The following is an 18,500-nucleotide window of genomic DNA, read 5'->3' on the forward strand; positions in this document are numbered from 1 at the left end:
CCCTCTGTGACTACAGCCGGCTCTCGTGATAACATCGCGATAGCCCGGCTGGTTGCTATGGCAACAGGACGCCATACCGGCGTCCTGTATTGCCATAGCCTAAGATCGCTGTAATAAGCCATAAGGTATGGCAGGAGAGCAGTCCTGCCATGCCTTATGGTAGCGATCTGCAGTGCTGTGGTAAAAGTCCCTCAGAGGGACATAGATGTTGTAAAAGAAAAGAGAAAAATAAAGATCAAAAAATAAAAATGTAAAAAAAATGTTTAAAAAACCCCTTTTGTTTATGCTTTTACTTATATTAGCATAAAATTTTTTTTAAAAATCCCACGTATTTGATATAGACGAGTCCGTAACGGCGCGTACAATACATTGAACAAGCTTTTTATCCTGCACGGCAATAAGCGTTAAAACGCTAAAAAACTAAGGCGTTCCCAAAAAACGCAATAAAAGTGATTTTAAAAAAACGTATGTACCTCAAAATGGTACCAATAAAAACTACAGCTCGTCTCGCAAAAAATAGGCCCTCACAGAGCGCCGTCCATGGAAAAATAAAAAAGTTACAGGACTTTGAATGCAGTGAGTTTAGAAAAAAAATAATAATTTTTTTAAAAAAAGGGCTTTTATTGTGGAAAAGTGGAAAAACCTAAAAAAAAATAAAAATTTGGATATTATTGTAACCGTACCGACCCGCAGAAAAAAATGTAGTGTATCATTTATGCTGCATAATTAACGCTCTAAAAAAAACACAAAAATCTATGGCAGAATTGATGCCTTATCTCTCCCTATGATCACAAAAAAAAATAATAAAAGTTTTACAATGTAGTGTATGTACCCAAAAATGGTATCAATAAAAACTACAGTTTGCCACACAAAAACCAAGCCTTTATACGGCCGCGTCAACGGAAAAATAAACAAGTTATGGCGGCTGTTAAAAAAATGGAGATGAAAAAATACCAAAAATCGTTTGGTCCTCAACGCCAAAATAGGCCATGTCATTAAGGGGTTAATGTTGCAAATTGTATATTATTTATTATTCACTGTATGTGTTGAAGAAAATTACCTCATCTCCCTGCCTTAGGCTGCATGTCCACGGGCGTGATTCCACCGGAAATAAATCGCAGGCGAATGACGCTGTCTGAAGCTTTCCATAGCGTTGCTATGGAAAGCGCAGCCGCGGCATCCATGAGTGGAGAATCATAGCGATTCTCCGCTCGCGGGATTCAAATCGCTTTCCCCTGCTCCCCAGCGGTGGCTCCAGCGGCAGAGGTCTGCCGTGGGATATCGCCAAGCCCATGGACAGGCAGCCTTATTGAATAATAACATTATGTTTACAACAAGTTAACAATTTCTAATCCACTGTCTGACCTCTGAAGACATCATGATTTAAGGCTGTACAGCTCTGATGTTGGAAGGCGTCTGTCAGGGTTCTCTTACTGTATATTACCAACCTCTCTGCTGTTGGAGCCTATCCAACGTGTTACCTCATGCAGTACTGGCTTTAGACAGTACATAGCACGGTTGTATAATAGCAGAAAAAGAGTAAGCCCTCTAGGAAAATCTGTATACAAATTGGATTGGAAAGGGTTAAACAAAATATCTGACTCCGTGTTTTATTCAGCACCTTCACTACTCACTGCAACAAATTGTGCCCAAGGGCACTGGCGTCTGAACAAAAAAAAAAAAAATCATTAATCGCCCACAATAAAAGTATATCTGGTGGGAGGAATTAACACTCATTTGTGTTTAGTTTCTGCCTCCTACTAGCAGCAGCTATAACTAAGGGCTTGCTGTTTACCCCAATGAATGAGATGAGAAATGGATTTTACAGTAAGTAATGAAAATCCTCTGTTATTGTTTTACTCTTACTATGGTGGTATATGTTTTTTACTGACTTATTGACTTTCAAATTCATCAATTTAATACTACTTCATTTCTAGGATCATGGCACAGGATCTGCAGATGCCAATCAAGCTGAAGGCCATGAGTCAAAACTGATGGCACGTATGGCTTTAGATAAACAAAGTGCTTATCCTACACAGGTAAATCTTTATTATTAGAAAACTAACATTATAGAAGTTGCAGAGACCGAGAAGGGGGGCTGGCTTAGTTACGTTTGTGAGTAATGCAAAGCCGTCCGCATGAATCCCAGTGACATGGTATCCACATCGGTTGGCTCTAATACTTGATGATATAGAGTAGTTTGCAGGTTATTCTGTATTATGTAGAGCACTTGCCCCAAAACGATAACAAAGGCTAACTGATAGCCGAAACGTCTTTGTACTGTGCTGTGTATTTATGGACCTGTGAAGGCATAAAAGAAGACCAAGTGGGGTAATGTTCATCGTACCTTGCTGCTGGAACTACTTATTTGCTTCTACTATGCTGTACTATACATGACCTATACACATCTAGTGTGCGGCCCCCTTCAGTAGAATTTACACAGATCATCCAAAACTCTCCTCCCAGTAATAAATGCACACATCCAGAATCTGATCCCCCCCAAATAAGGCTCTGTTCATAACATAATGGAAATATGGAACAGAAGAAGGAAAATAAAACAGCATGTCAGATCTGCCAAAATGATGGAAACTAGTGGTGCCTGTCACAACCCATTGACTAATAGTTCTGTCATGGATTTTATTATTTTACTGAAAAAACTTGGTGCCGTGTGCCACACCACATCCAGAATTTTTGACTGAAACCACAGTACTTAGCAGCAACAGCCGCCAGGCACCCCTTTCCCTCTCCACTATGGCTCAAGTAAGTTACAAGGTGGAAAGCAGCACTGAAGGAAAGCGTGCAGCACAGGGCGGCACATGCTGTTCCCTCTCTTCAGGGCTGCAGGATAGTGTGTTGTCAGGGGAGCAATATTCTAATAGACGTGCTAATAGATCTGCCAGGGCTGGTTGCAAATGGCGAAAAGACTGAAAGGTTTTGTTACCACATGTGAAATTTTGAGCACCTTGCCAACCACTTTGGGCACCATCTGGAGCCCTGCATTACCATTCACAAGTAATATATGTAATAGCTTTTAGATATTCTCAGAACTAGATAAGGAAATAGTGACCATGAGAGCAAAGCTTCTTTTTTTTCGCCTCTGTCTGAAGTGGCTGCTTACTGTAAACAATGCACAGCAAATGTAGATACAGTGGATTTCAGACTTTGTGGCTGTCTTTTAATGGGTCATTACACGGGACTATTGCTCAGAATTCCTTCAAACAAACTAATTTACATGTGAAAATATGTAAATGTGAAAATATTGTTTGTTATGCTTTCAATATTTGTTATCACTGACTTGCAGTCAGCATAAAAAGCCTCGCTAGATTTCGGTTTTGTCGTTCTCTGTAAACGCTCCATGCTCAGTGTTTTACATAGAAGGTGAAGCGCTGAGCGAGAAGCCCACGATCCAGCAATGCTCTGCCTGTCTAATCGCTCTGCACGAGTGCTAACGACCTTAGCGGTGACATCAGCGCTTGTGTAGTTGTTTAGATGACTAAATGGGACATTTTTTCAGGAGTGTAAAATTATTTTTTTTTTGGTGTCATGTTTTTTTCTTTATCTAACATCTACCTGATGTACACTGTTTATTAGAGTATCAAGCGTAAACCAGGCCAGTCAGATGACAATCGCACTTTGGGGGACTACACTGAACAAATCCATAAAAGGCTTAAGATCATGGAATCCAGCAGTGAAATGGAAGATGGTAAACAGCAAAGTAAACACCAAGCAGAAGAAGCTGACGCTTATGAGCACATCAAACAGGGAGCTGAGTCTTATGACGCGCAAACATATGGTATATATACGAACTGTTACTGACCGATTTATGCAAAATCAATATTTAGCAATTTATGTGCACATGTACCGATCATAGATGATAGATTTATGTATATTATAGAGAAGACATGCCACCTAATTTGGCCTTAAATCTATGTATAATCAGATCTTGGGTAATAGAGAGTGAGTTTCACACGGTAGTGAAAGTGTCATGCTATGTATTATAATTAAAATGCATTTAGCCGCATTTACCGCACCTCATCACCCATCACAATGATGGGGTGCGCTAAAACCCGCAGTTGGAAAGTAAAATTGCAGCATTTTGCTAAGCGAATGTCTGAGAGGGGCCTTAGTGATCACTGAATTATTCTGAGTAACATCTGCTAAGGCATGAAATTGTGATATGCTGCAGTTCTTGAGTCAAATAACTACTGTATGTTAACACATTTCAGAATGACTTTTATTTGCCCTTAATCTCTTACTGACGAAGCCTGATTACCTTAATTAACTAATTTTTCAGTTCTTTTTTCTTTGTCGTATTCCAGGAGCCATAATTTTTCTTTATTTTTCCATCAACGTAGCCATATGAGGGTTTGTTTTTTGCAAGACAATTTTTTTTTTAATGCCATCATTTTGGGGTGCATGTAATGCAATCTTTTTTAAGGGGATTGGGGAAAAACAAGAAATTCTGCCATTTGTGTTTTGGATTTTAGATAAATAATGTGATAACATTCGGGCGATACGAAGGAGATAGATAGAGAGATAGATATCATCTCCTTGGTATCGCTCAAATCGTGCTGCCCGGAGAATGTTATCCCATTATTTATTTAGCATATGGAATACTGTAAACAGGAAATCCAAAATACGAATGGCAGAATTTCTTGTTTTTCCCTAATCCCAATGTATAGTTATACATTTTTTAAGTTTTCTTTGAAAGATTTGCCTTTGTGTTGCTGCATTCCAAGAGCCATAGCACTTTTTCTTTTCCATCGATGGAGCTCTTCACTTATTCAATTTTTGGAAACATGACATTTTAATTATTATTCAATTTTTTTCTAGTGGCAAGATTAACAAAATCTGCAATATTGACATGTTTTTTTTAAATTTTTAATGGCGTTCACCCTGCAGTATAAAATTTATATGTTAAATTAATTCCACATGAAAGTACCATTATGTCCATACCAACACTTATAGGGTGTTTTGTTTTTTTTTTCCCCCCACCCTTTTTTTTTTTTTTTACTGTATTTTTTTGTTTATCGCTGCATTCAAAGACTCCTAACATTTTTTTATTTTTTTGTCAACAGAACAGTGAAAGGTGTTTTTTTTGGTATGTGAAATGAGTTGTCCGATCACAAATAGTACCATTTTGTTAATCTATGCAACGTTCGGATCACTTTCTATTCCTTTTTTTTTGTAAGGCGAGATAGGCAAAATTAGCTATTTTCGCTTTTTTTTAAATTTTATTTTTATTTTCATGTGTGGGTTAAATGTACTAACTTTTTTCTCTGGGTTATTTCAAATACAGGGATACCGCATATAATTTTTTAAAAATATACATACTCAAGGGGGAACGTTTTTGTTTATTTTCTTACCTTTTTTTTTTTTTTTTTTTTTTTTTTTATACCTTTCATTTTTGTTCCCTTATAGGCCACCATAACTAGCAGACCCGGAGGCTATACTATATTCAACACTCCGGGTGCCATAGCAACCCATTGATACTCCACAATCAAATCGTTGGCATTTTACATTTCGTTAATGCACTGACCACAGCATGTGGAGGCTTACACACCGAGAATCTGAGCTTTCTTTGGTCCCTGGTGTTAGAGTAAGTGCTTGGCTGTTCGAAAGCCAAGCACCCGCTTTCCCCAGCATGGGAGACCCACGCCAGGCTTCTATAGCAGCGCCGTCAAAAGACGGGACTGCAGAATAAAGCCCCTTAATGATCACCGTCAAGACGTATGGGCGGTCGTTAAGGGGTTTAACTAAAGTTCATCCATGATCTCTGAATTTTTTTTTTCAATTTGCAGATACAGCCAGCAAAGAGCAAGAGAAATCTATACAGCCTCAAGAGGAGGAAAAGGGTCACAGTGCTGCATTGGAAGATGTAGAAATGGAGCCACAAGAGGCTGAGTGCCTTCAATCAGTCAGTGTCGAACAGCTAAAACCAGAGCAGCAAAAGTCAAGAGAGTCTATGGCACAAGGTAAATGTTCACAAAAAATGAAATAATGTGCATTATCTATTAGAAATAAAATTGTTCCGCTTTGCTGTGCTTTAGCCATTGTATATATTTTTGTGAATCTTTACAGCATGTTAATTACTTGCTATGACCATTAAAAAGCTTAAATCTACAACATAAATACAGGGCCCTTGGAACCTGAAGTAGAAATGCAAGATATAACTGTGGAAGATGAGATTCAGAGTCGAGATTCTACAGACCTGGAGAAAGCTAAACAAAGCGCAGAATCAACCATACACACTGTATGGGATCTATTAGGAGAGCAAGCTGTGCAGGTATTACCACTTACATTCCTCATAAGTATCTTACTCTTACATGTTTCACCAACATATCAAATTGTGGCTGCTGAAGTTGTCAGATTGTCTGACTAGCATTACCGAACACTATCAAAAGGTAGCTACTTTGAAATCTTTAAAATTGTATGGAAATTTTGAATATTAACCTTTTTGTAAATATTCTTACGCGCCATTTAGACAGGACAAATGTTGGGCAAACGATGCCTGAACCTCATCCCCACACATACTTGCTCTGTTGCTGCTGCACGGGAGCTGATATCGCTGGCTCACAGCAGGGAGGCTGCAGGAGATTTCTCTCCTCGCGCTCCCCGGCCCCTCTCCATTGACAGAACATAGCGGCCGATCAATACTGAACAGTTGCTATTTACACTCAGCGATCAGCTCATCGTCCATCGTTTATGCAGCATAAACGATGGATGATGAGTTGATCGCTAAGTGTAAATATCTGTTCAGTACTGAACAGCCTCTAGGTTAAGTCAATGGAGAGGGGCCGGGGAGCGCGAGGAGAGAAATCTCCTGCAGCCTCCCCATCCCCTGCTTGCCGCTCTGTGAGCGAGCCAGCGATACCAGCTCCTGGGCAATAGCACAGGAGAGCGAGGACACACAGGAACAAGTGTCAGGCGTCGTTTGCCCGACATTCGTCCCGTCTAAATGGAGCTTTAGTGTTCTTACCAGTAGTTTTTCCTTCTTAAGCTTAATTGTGTCTATGTATATGAGTGTTAATAGCATGCAAATGAACAGTTTGTTATTCTTGTGTGCTCTATATTTCTAGCAGTTTCCTCAAAATTTAGAAGAGCTTAGGAAAGAGCTTGAAAAGCAGCTTGAAGCCTGGTATACACATGGTGATGCTGAAGAGGTGAGTGTTTAAACCACAGGATCTATTTGGAGAAGTCAGCCTCCTATTCATTTTATTTATTGACTTGGGCACCTCATCTTTCTACAGTTGCCATTTAATTTAGCATTTGTGCAAACCATTTGATCCCAGTGGAACCCTGTTGGGATTATTCACTGTCTATCCACTATTACATTTTCTGTTGTGAATTTTTCCCCTTGTTGTTGTTTCCACATGGAAGTTATCTGAATAGACTTCTCTGCTGCAACTCTTTACTCATGCTGCCGGATAGCACCATCACCTTCCGGTGGTGTCATCCTATTTTATGTATCCAGTATTACATTCTAGCTTTGATATAGCAAATACATTTTTAACAATGGTGTGTGACAGGATGACAGGAGTCATAGCAGATGGGAAGTACATTTCTCCCAGAGTCTTGGCATTCTGTAGGGAGCAGGCTGACCTCCTAGGTAATTTTATGAGAAGCTCCGGTGGGTGTTAAAAGGCAAGGTGATGTGCAGTTCCTCGGTCTGCCTTGGTACAACAGACAGCCAAAGCTGTGGAAGCTTTTGACCTGTTGGAAAAACTGTGAATACGGAACTCATAGCTGAACTTGTTTTGTTTATGCAATTAGGCTGGGAGGAGATAGCCCACCAGTCGGTATTTAGGTCCATTTAAGTAAAGTTAGAGTTGGATAGGCTAGCCTTTATTATCTGAAGTGGCTGATGTCTGTACTGGTGTACCTTAAGTTGAAAAGAATAAACGTCATTCTGAGTTGGAAGATCAGTGTCTAGGCTGCTTGCATTGAAGACGTGCCCTGTGTAACTAGTCCCAGCAATCCTGAGTTAATTTCCATCACATTTATGGTGTTTTCGGATACGGGCACACGCACTGTGAGCAGCAACATAGAGGACATGGTGAAGGCTTTGGTGCAGTTTACAGCAAGAGACAAAAATCAGCTTGCGTTGTTAACCAAGACCGTCAGTAAGGATCAGCAGCTTCTATGAGTTGGTACAGCAGGCGGCTGAACTAGTTGTGGCACAACCAGTCAGAGAACCGCAAGCCATACACGTGAGCCAATATATCCAGAATATGACTGTCGATGATGTTGAGGCCCTTCTCCTAACGTTTGGGAAGATCGCGTCACATGAAGCATGGCCAGTAGCATGCTGGGCCAGCCTGATTGCTTCCTCCTTGGCTAGAGAAGCACAAAATATGAATTTTAATCCGGAGTGAAATGGAAAACCAAAAAGGGACAGACAGCACTCAAGGTAATCCTTCATATAGCAAGTTGTTTTCTATCTATTGATTGGTTTGCTACATGAAGGATTGTCCTTGAGCGCTGTTTGCCCCTTTTTGTTTTTCCATTTCACCCAACTTGCTACCTCGGACCACCCTTTTGAATTTGATGGCTGCGACTGGTTTTCTCTTTGGATGTTCGCGTTGAACAATGATTCTCACTTACCCACTGAGGCATATACACAAAGGCCTTCCAGGCTGTCGGGGCTGTGTCATTTTTTCTATACACCTTATGTGTGTGTTTTGATCTGTGGGCAGATTCTACTTAGAACTATGGTACCCTGAAATGAAGGCTGTGGCTCATGTAGGAGTGATGATAGCGGTTAGAACCCAGCGGGTTTAGCAGTGGATCTTTGTGGTCAGACGATCACAAATGAGAAATCGTGCAGAGAATTGTCCACGGTCGATACCTGAGAGCACTACCACCGGCGCTGAAAAGGCGGGTCAGCCATGGAGTTAGTGGATGTTGTGAAACAATATTCAGAGGCTGAAGGCCTGCTGGGACCTGCTCAGCAGTTGCCATCTGGCTCACACAAGACCAAAACCTCTGGAATCTGTGAAAAGACTGCTGGGGTACAGAGGTCCTGGGAAGGTTCAAAAGTTTTTAAATGATGAGGCTGAGGCTGGAGGTTCAGTAAGACCTTAAGGACATGCAGCTTTGCTAAATAAGAGTCAGGCCAGATGTTACCGAATTTAGAGGTGATCTGTACTACAGCTTGTACCAATGTTTCTGAGAGGCATTTATGTATATTGTTGATCAACAACAAAAAGATTGTTGTGTTAATTACTGGTTACTCTGGTGAAAGTCAGCCTGGTTGGTGATATGGAGAGAACATCAGACTTGTATATGGTCACCTATGTGCATGGGGATGCGTGCCAATATCCTACGGCTATAGTGTTTGTTTAATCTCCCCAGGGTGCTATGCATCATAAAGTAAAGATGGTTCCAGTTCTGATGTATGATGTAATCCTGGAACGAGACTTCCCACATTGACTGGAGGAAGTAAGACTAGAATATTTGAGGCTATTGTGGCATTCCAGGTAAATCCGGAACCATTTGAAATATCTTCCATGAATAAAGGGGCAGGAATGTGTTAGATGTAGTAGTAGTTATTCATTTCCCTTTATCTGTTATGTCAGGAGAAACTGAAAACCCAGTGCCAGGAGCTGATGCTGGGCTAAGTGGGGAGTTTCAAGCCTCTGTTTTTACGAGTCCTGGAGGTCAGAAACATAGATATTTTTTTTTGTACTTGCTGTAAAATCTCTTTCTTGTTTCGTTCATTAGGGGACACACCTTAACCATGGGTATATAGCAACTGCTGATTGGATAAATGTGCCTACTTGCACTTGCTATATACCCCTAGGCATTTAGCTAAATAGTTTTATACACAAGCAGTAGGAGCGCCCCAGTAGGGCCTGTTATAATATGGAAGTGCATAAATCAACTTAGGAAGGCGCCAGTGTAACAACACAGAGGTACCCTAACCAGAGGAAAAACCAAAGCACAACAAAAAGAAAAAGGACCCTTATCGGGTGAGTGCTGTCCCCCCCCCCCCCCTCCCAATGAATGAATAATAATCTTTATTTGTATAGTGCCAACTTATTCAGTAGCGCTTTCGAGCATAAGAGAAACACAGACAACACAACAATTACATGTGATATACAATGAGTTTAAAACACACAGGGGATACAAGGGATGGGGGGGCTAGGCATGGGGGAACACAGGCAATTCGAGAATTACATGTGGAAATCAGTAATTAGAAAGCAAATGGAGTGGGGGTGGTAAGAAGCTGCAGGGGTAGAGGTCGTGTACGATAGGCAGGGTGGAAGATGTGGGGAGCCATAGGAAGGGGCAGGGGGACTACGTCAGGGGATTTGGTATGCCTCCCTGAAGGGTGAGTTTTTAAGGCACATCTGAAATTTCATGCATCGGGATTTATCCGGACGCCTTGGGGTAGAGAGTTCCAGAGGATGGGTGCTGCTCTGGTGATGTCCTGTAGGCGAGCATGTGAGGTTCGTATTAGAGGAGTGTTTAGTCTTAGTGTGTTAGCCGATCGGAGTGAGCGCACTGGGTGGTGTACAGACAGGAGGTAGGCGATCTACGGTGGCGCGGCGTCATGGAGAGCTTTGTGGGTGAGGAGTTTAAATTTAGTTCTGCAGTGGATGGGCAGCCAATGCAGTGACTGGCATAGTGCCGACGTGTCTGAGTAAAAGCTGGATAGAAAAATGGGCCTAGCTGCCGCATTTAGTATGGATTTGAGTGGAGCGAGTCTGTTGCGGGGAAGGCCAATGAATAGCAAGTTGCAGTAGTCGAGTCAGTTGCAGGAGTCGAGTGGATGAGGGCGACCACGAGTATCTTTAGCGTGTCCGTGGTGAGAATCGGACGGATTTTAGTAATATTTCTCAAGTGCATGTGGCATGTTTGGGCCAGAGATTGGATGTGGGGGGTAAAGGAGAGGTCAGAGTCCAGTGTGACCCCAAGGCAGTGAGTGTGCTGTCTGGGGTATATGGTGGTGCCAGACCCTGGAATGAAGATGTTAAGGGGAGGTCGGTTGGAAGGCAGAAGGACGAAAAGGTCTGTTTTTAGAGAGGTTAAGTTTGAGAAAAAGGGAGGACATAGTGTTAGAGACAGCAGACAGATAGTCGGTGAATAAAGTGAGAAAGAGATTTTACGGGGAGTACAAAAAATGAATTTTTTTCTTTCCTGTCATTGGGGGACACAGCTTGACCATGGGATGTCCCAGAGCAGTCCCCCGGGGTGGGAGAAGCTGCTTAAGACTTCTGAGAATGGTCCCTAGTTGTTTGCAAAATTGACTGTCTGGAGGCGGCATCAGCAGATGCAAGGTTTTGTACTTGGTAAATTTTTGAAAAAGTGTGCAGCGATGACCATGTCGCAGCTTTACAAACCATGGCAGCAGAGGCCCCCATCACCCGAAAGGGCGGAATCTCACCCATGGCCTGATACACCTCTACCACTGCAGAGCGTACCCAACGAGATATGGCCCCCTTGGATGCGGCGAGCCACAAAGATGTTTGAGTAAATCCCACGAAACGCGCACCAGAACAGGGATCATCACGCCTCTCCAAAGCAACGTGTGAACTGCCCGAAAAACTACCTCTGCCTTGTGGGGTATAACTGGCACTCTTGACACAAAAAACTGGTTGGGGTGCTAAGGTCCTGAAAGTTGAATACCTGGAAGAAATGACCCGGGGATCTGCAACTTGGGAAACCAGGTTTCCCTGAACAGGAACAGACGACCCCCCCACCCCCCCACCCTTGTAAAAATGGGCAGAAGCAGCTCATCAAACAGTAGACCTGACTTGGAGTGATTAGGATATTAGGGGTTTAGTCCGCGGGCGCCAGGAGGGATGTGGTTTGAAAAAAAGTAACCTACCTGCGATCTTGCACCCCTGAATTGCCCTCCGAGGGCTCAGCTGGCAGAAAATTCAACCTCCTGCTCTTTGCAGTTCTAGACCTTTTCTGGGGGAGATGAGAACTCTTAACCCCCCCCCCCCCATCGCATCCACTATGATTTCATCCAACCTGGCTCCAAAGATTCTGGCGCCAGAAAAGGTCAGGCCAATTGGAGCTTTCTTGGACGAATGATGTGCCTCCCAAGACTTCAGCCAGAGATTGCGCCTCATAACAACAAACGTTGCTGAAATGCGGGACAAGAGCCTCATGCTGTCCAGGGAAGTCGCACAGATGAACTTCCTGGCCTGACCCATCTGGAAAGCTAGATTACTAAGCTCCTCTGCCGAGGCTCCAGACCAGGGACCTATGTGCAGCACCCTGGCCCATTCAGATATGGTCTTGCCTATCAATGTACAAGGACGACCCTGTGGCCTCGAAAGAGGCCCTAGCTAGAGACTCAATTTTCCTGTCTCGTGGGTCAGCAAGCGCAGCCACGTCCACCATAAGGAGGATGGTAGGCTTTGACAAGTGGGACACCGGAGAATCTACTACCGACACTTGCAGCACCTCCTGAGATGGCCGAGATTAAGCTGTCCACCCTGGAGGAGAGTCCAGAACCCTGTTCCTTTTCCAAATCAGAGTCACAAAGAGATTTGGAAAGCCGCTCTTCTGCCCAACTACTACAGCTGAGGAACACCTACAGCTGCGCACCCGGCATAAATCGCGAGGACGAAGCCGGGGAGCCCGAGGACTGCCTGGAAAGACAGCGTCTGAGTCTCTTAAGTGGTCTACCGTGTGAGGAGCCCCACCACAGAGAGCCCTCCTCTTCAGTACACCCGTCTGACCGATGGGGTTGCCAACTGGTCCAAATGCAGGCACATCTCAGTATCTGGCCCAGTATGTACATCCCCCGATTGTTATAGGCACCTATATTATAATAGCAGATAGTCACAAAGATCATCATACATCAGATGCTATTTTTGAAAGGCGTATTTTAAAAAAATTGAAAGTGACAGCCTGTAGAAGCGTCCCATAGATTGCATCACCGTTAATTCATAGAGGCACCTACAGAGCGCTGCCAAAATGTATACTCTGCAAAAAAAAAAAAAGACAAGAAACTTTGTTTCTCTTTCCATTCCCCTCTTTTTTTTTTTCTTTTTCCTTTCCTACTCTTTTTTTCCCCTTTATTTCTTTTTCCTTCCTTCCTTTTCTTTTTTTATATCCATAGTGTTGGTGCATAACAGGTGCTATACATCAAGCTAGATATAGTATGTTAAATAAATAATTAAGGGCAGGCCATCTCAATATTCTATAAAGTGAAAAGTTGGACTAGAGATAAAGAATATAATACAACCATATAGTTCAAGCATTACTGTCCATAACAAACCGGATAGCGAACAATGAATAATTGGTATGAAACTAAAATTAGAAAATTAAAAGTAGATAAAGGTGTCCAGTACTAATCAAAGATTCATCAATAACATATCAAAATAATAATAGACAACCCTGCTGAAAAAGAAAAACCCTCATTAGGCCCTAGTGGATTTCTACTACGGTATTTGTCTGAACATCCACCGGACCTCTTCCTGCAGTAATTAATGTCCAGATCACCCCCTTTTTAAGAAGGCATAAACCCCCAAATTTTACTTTATTGGGGTCGCCATCGTGGTGGTTGATATGGCTGACAATTGTCGCATCAAAGTTGGTTCTAATTGAACGCAAATGCTTAGAGATACGGCTCTTTAGTTCTTCTAAACGTATACATTAGAACATGTGCACATTGCAGCGATCACCCCTTTGCTCCTACAGGTAATGGATTGATGTATGTGAGAAATTATTTGTGCACATGGGTTACTGAAAGTAGTGGACGTCATCGTGAAAGGACACAAACTACAGTGATCACATAGGTCTCAGTGTGGTTGTAAACTATCTGTAAAGATGTTCCAGAGGTATAGTGACTATGCACCAGTAAATCGCACAGGTTTGTTCCTCTTCTATACATCACCCTTGGATAATTGCTGATCATTCTCTTAAAGTCCGGGTTGGCCTGAAGTATTGGCGAATGTTTTCTGAGTATGCCCATGACCTAATGTGAATCGCCATCATAACTACTGCATCTTAGAATTCTCTCCAATGTAGTTATGTTCTTTGGCTTTAGTCATTTCTGCTGATCAGTCATTTTGGAAAAGTTTATATGCTAGATGTAATGTCTGAATGGGATAACCCCTCTTCCTAAATCTATTAAAAAGTATTGTACATTCCTTCTGAAAATCTGAGTCTTTTGAACAATTTCTTCGGACTCTTAGGTATTTCCCCATGCGGATACCTTATCGTCGAGCTGGTGGGGTGGTGGCTCTCCCAAGATAGAAAACTATAAGTGGCCATTGGTTTGCTGAAAATATTAGTGCTGATGGAGTACCCTTCATTGATTGAAATCGTCAGATCCAAAAAATGTATAAATATATTATGGATGTCGGGTGCAAATTTCATTCCCAGTTCATTATTATTCAGAGATTGCATACATTTTTTTAGTTCAATCGGTTTTTATTGGTTTTCAAAGAAAAGTATTATGTAGACATTGCACAACATCGTTGATATCAACATGTGTCCGTATAAGCACAACAATCAACATATCTTGGTTTCATAATACTTATGGCATGAACTAGATTGTATAGCTTAATCTCTTGTGTCTCGTATCAGAAATTGAGAACTACGCAATGTAAGATTATAACAAATCATGAACATAACTGGGGGGTGAAGGGGGGGGGATGAGGGGAGAGGTGAAGGGGGGGTAAGGGAAAAATATCAGCCTCGCTTACCCGCTCCTAAAGGTTGTTATCAACCTAACCGACGTGTTTCCAGCCATTTTTTGAATTGGTCTGAGTCTCTCATTGCGATCCAAGGGCTCCAGAAATCGTGGGAGTACAGTCGTTCCTGCTTGCAATCAGCCCCCTCCTCTTCATACCTCATAAGGAGGATCAGTTTCTCAGCCCAAACTATTCTAGTGGGAGGGGTCGTGGATCTCCACAGCCCAGGGACAGACATCCTTGTCGCCAGTATCACCATCCTCAATAAGTCCGCCTTGACTTTGGCTATAGGTCCGGGGAGCATCAGGAGCAGGGTCATTTCAGCTGTCAGGGACACCGTCGACCTGGTCATTTCGTTGTATAATGTTTCTATATTATACCGGAGTTCTCTAACTGGGGAGCAGTCCCACCAAATGTGCGACATTGTCCCAGAGCCTTTCTGGCACCTCCAACAGGTTGGGGGTATTTGTTTATCGAGTTGATGCAGTCTCGACGGTGTCCAATACCACCTGGATAGGACCTTATAGTTTTGCTCCTGGAGTCTCCCAAATCTGGAACTTTTGTGGCATAAAGGGAACGCTCTCTGCCAATCTGCCCTCGTTGGGCTTCTGCGCAGTTCTGATTCCCACTGGGCTGCGTAACTGGGTGGTTCGTCCCCCGTCTCCTTTGTCAGCAGCAACTTGTAAATAGTTGATATTCCCTGCTCGGTAGGAGCCGAGGACATGCACAGGTGCTCAAACGGCATCAACTGCTTACTACCACACCCCTCAGGCGCCAGGGACCCCACAAACTCCCTAACTTGAAGGTATCTCAGCCAGGCTCCCGGGTGTGGGATGGAGTTCCCGTGAATCTCCGTCAGGGACTTCATTACATTTTGGGTCAGTACATCTCTGACTCTCGGTATTGGATGACTAGGGAGGGATAGTATCGATATAATGCTTCTAGTTGCTGGGAATTGAGGGTTGGCCAGTAGTGGTGTAAGGGGGCCCGGTACTGTTGCTAGACCTAGCTTTGATTCGAATGTCCCCCAGATCTTGAGAATCCCCTTGACAAGGGGTGACAGGGAGGTGAGGTCTCCCATGTATTGTCTTGGGATCCATGGGGCCCCCTGTATCGCCCTAGCGTCTGATTCATGTTCCATTTCCACCCACAATTTTGTCGCCCTCCCTTGTAGTAGTGTGAGGACGCAATTGGCTATACTTGCTTTATAGTAAAGCGCAAAGTCTGGAAGCCCCAGCCCTCCCTCCTCCTTGGCTCGGGTGAGCACTCTGTAGCTAAGCCTCGATCTACGCCCTGCCCATACAAAATTAATTATTAGGGAGCGGATGTTGAGTAAGTATTGATGACCTAGGTGTATCGGCATAGTCTGACACAGATACAAGAACTTCGGAAGGGCGTCCATCTTTATGTAGTTAATCCGCCCCGTCCACGAAACATACAGTGGGCTCCACCTGTTTAGGTCTGCCCTCAGCCTATCTGCATAGGGGAGGAAATTTAGTTCAAATATCTGTGCCGGGTCCGCCGGTAATTGAACCCCCAAGTATTTTATATAGGAGTCTTTCCATTTGAAGGGGAATGAAGCAGCGAGTGCCTCGGCCTCCTCCCGAGGGAGGGTTACATTAAGAATTTCCGATTTCTGGAGATTCACTTTAAAATTGCTGACCTGGCCATATCTTTCAAGCTCCTTCATCACCACCGGTAACCCCACTCTAGGGTTTGACAGGAACAGGAGGAGGTCGTCCGCAAATAATGCTAGCTTGTGTTCGGAGGGGCCCTCCGCCTGACCTCTAACCGATCCATTTTCCCTGATGGCATTGGCCAAGGATTCCATAGTGAGGGCGTACAGCAGGGGCGATAGAGGGCAGCCCTGCCGCGTCCCATTCTTTATCATTATCACATCCGACAAGGCACCGTTTACTCGTATCCGTGCGGAGGGTCCGTTATACAGCGCCATAATCCACTTTCTCATCCTTTGCCCCAATCCCATTCGGCAGAGGGTCCCCTCCAAAAAGCTCCACCTGACCCTGTCAAACGCCTTCTCAGCATCTACTGCTAAGAGGCATAGCGGTTTGTCCGTCGATCTTGCGCGCATAATTAGGGAGATGGCTTTGATGGTATTATCTCGCGCCTCCCTGCCCGGGACAAATCCTACCTGATCTTTGTGTATTAAGTCAGGAATGTGTCTACTGAGCCTGTTTGCTAAGAGTTTCGCCATCATTTTTATGTCTAAATTCAGTAAGGAGATAGGCCTATAGCTAGCGCATGAGGAGGGATCCTTGCCTGGTTTTAGAATTACCACTATATGTGCCTGAAGGGCCTGTGGGGGTAGGGGGTTTCCCCTGGAAATATCGTTAAAGACTTGAGTTAGGAAGGGGGCTAGTACTTCCGTGAAGAGCTTAAAAAACCTGGCTGAGAAGCCATCCGGGCCTGGGCTCTTCCCTATCTTTAGGTTTTTGATTATGTCGGTTATCTCCTCGCAGGTGAAGTCCGCCTCCATGGCCTCAGACTCCTCCGCTCCCAGGGGTCCTGGTCCATATCTATCTAGAAAGGCTCTCTCTTCACTTTGCTCCCCCTCTCCTTCCTGAGCGGGCCTATCTATGTCGTATAGTTTCTTATAGTACATGCGGAATTCCTCTAGGATGTCTTTAGTGGAGATCGCCGCCCCCCCCTTTGGCCCTCTGGATTTTGGGGACATGTGTTTGAGGTGTTCTAGGGTGGAGGACTCGCGCAAGGCGGCGACCGCATTTGTCCCCGGTTTCGTACACTTCCCTCCGCATTCTGTCTCTAAACGCTAATGTCTTGATCTAGGATTGATATTTTTTGTCTAAGTGTCGATAAGTCTGCCCGTAGTGTGTCGCTTGGGGACCTTTTGTTTGCTATTTCTTTTTCCTGTAGTGTGGTAAGTAGGTTTCCCAGTTCCTTTGCGCGTTCTTTTTTTAGCCTGGCCCCTTGTGAGATTAGGGTGCCTCTCAGGACACATTTTAGCGCTTCCCATTTAAGTGGGGTCAAGAGATTGCATACATTTTTAGAAATGTGTGTGTTGTCCATCCCAAATGATGAGAATATTATTAAAGTTTTCAAAATTCTAATCAAAAACCACAGTATCCTCCCACCATCTGAGGAAAATGCCCTAATACATCGGTGTACACGCCATCCCATGGCAGTACTGCACAATTGTAAAAATAAGGAATCCACAAAAATGAAATAATCATGTGTCAAAACGAAGCAAGGGACATCAAAGATCCCCCAGTGTAGGTGTGAAAGGCCAGGGAATGCTCAGCAGGAAATACACTTAAAGGGGTTGTCTCGCGGCAAACATCAAAATTTTACATTACCCCATTTCCCCTGTCACCCCCCTGGCATAAAATAGCAATTTAAAGCGGTTTTTAAACCGCTTGCTACTCACCGATCCGACGAAATATGGAGTTATATAAATCTTCTCCCTAAGATGGCCGCCGGTCCTTTCCCAGGGATGCACTGCGGTTTTCTCCCATGGTGCACCGCGGGTTTTCTCCCATGGTGCACCATGGGCTCTGTGTGTTCCATTGCCGATTCCAGCCTCCTGATTGGCTGGAATCGGCACACGTGACGGGGCGGAGCTACGATGACGACGCGGTGACCAGCTCTCCGGCACGAGCGGCCCCATTAACCAGGCAGAAGACCGCACAGCGCAAGCGCGTCTAAAAACGCCAGAAGACAGCGAAATTAGACGGATCCATGGCGACGGGGACGCTAGCAACGGAGCAGGTAAGTGAATAACTTCTGTATGGCTCATATTTAATGCATGATGTACATTACAAAGTGCATTAATATGGCCATACAGAAGTGTATAACCCCACT

The 18,500-nt window shown here is 43.8% G+C and overlaps 1 protein-coding gene across 2 annotated transcripts in view; it reads left to right on the forward strand.

Annotated features, from left to right (window-relative positions):
- Positions 1-18,500, forward strand: part of MDN1 (midasin AAA ATPase 1) — a 351,783-nt gene that overhangs the window by 321,406 nt on the left and 11,877 nt on the right. The window contains exons 91-95 of one of the 2 annotated variants that reach the window (XM_066608461.1): positions 1,938-2,039; positions 3,592-3,793; positions 5,802-5,975; positions 6,138-6,286; positions 7,080-7,163. In XM_066608461.1, the coding sequence (XP_066464558.1) occupies positions 1,938-2,039; positions 3,592-3,793; positions 5,802-5,975; positions 6,138-6,286; positions 7,080-7,163 (711 nt within the window). The remainder of the gene's footprint in view (positions 1-1,937; positions 2,040-3,591; positions 3,794-5,801; positions 5,976-6,137; positions 6,287-7,079; positions 7,164-18,500) is intronic. The other variant, XM_066608470.1, reaches the window with a different exon arrangement.

Source organism: Eleutherodactylus coqui, chromosome 1 (genome assembly GCF_035609145.1).
Source record: "Eleutherodactylus coqui strain aEleCoq1 chromosome 1, aEleCoq1.hap1, whole genome shotgun sequence".
NCBI classification, from domain to species: domain Eukaryota; kingdom Metazoa; phylum Chordata; class Amphibia; order Anura; family Eleutherodactylidae; genus Eleutherodactylus; species Eleutherodactylus coqui.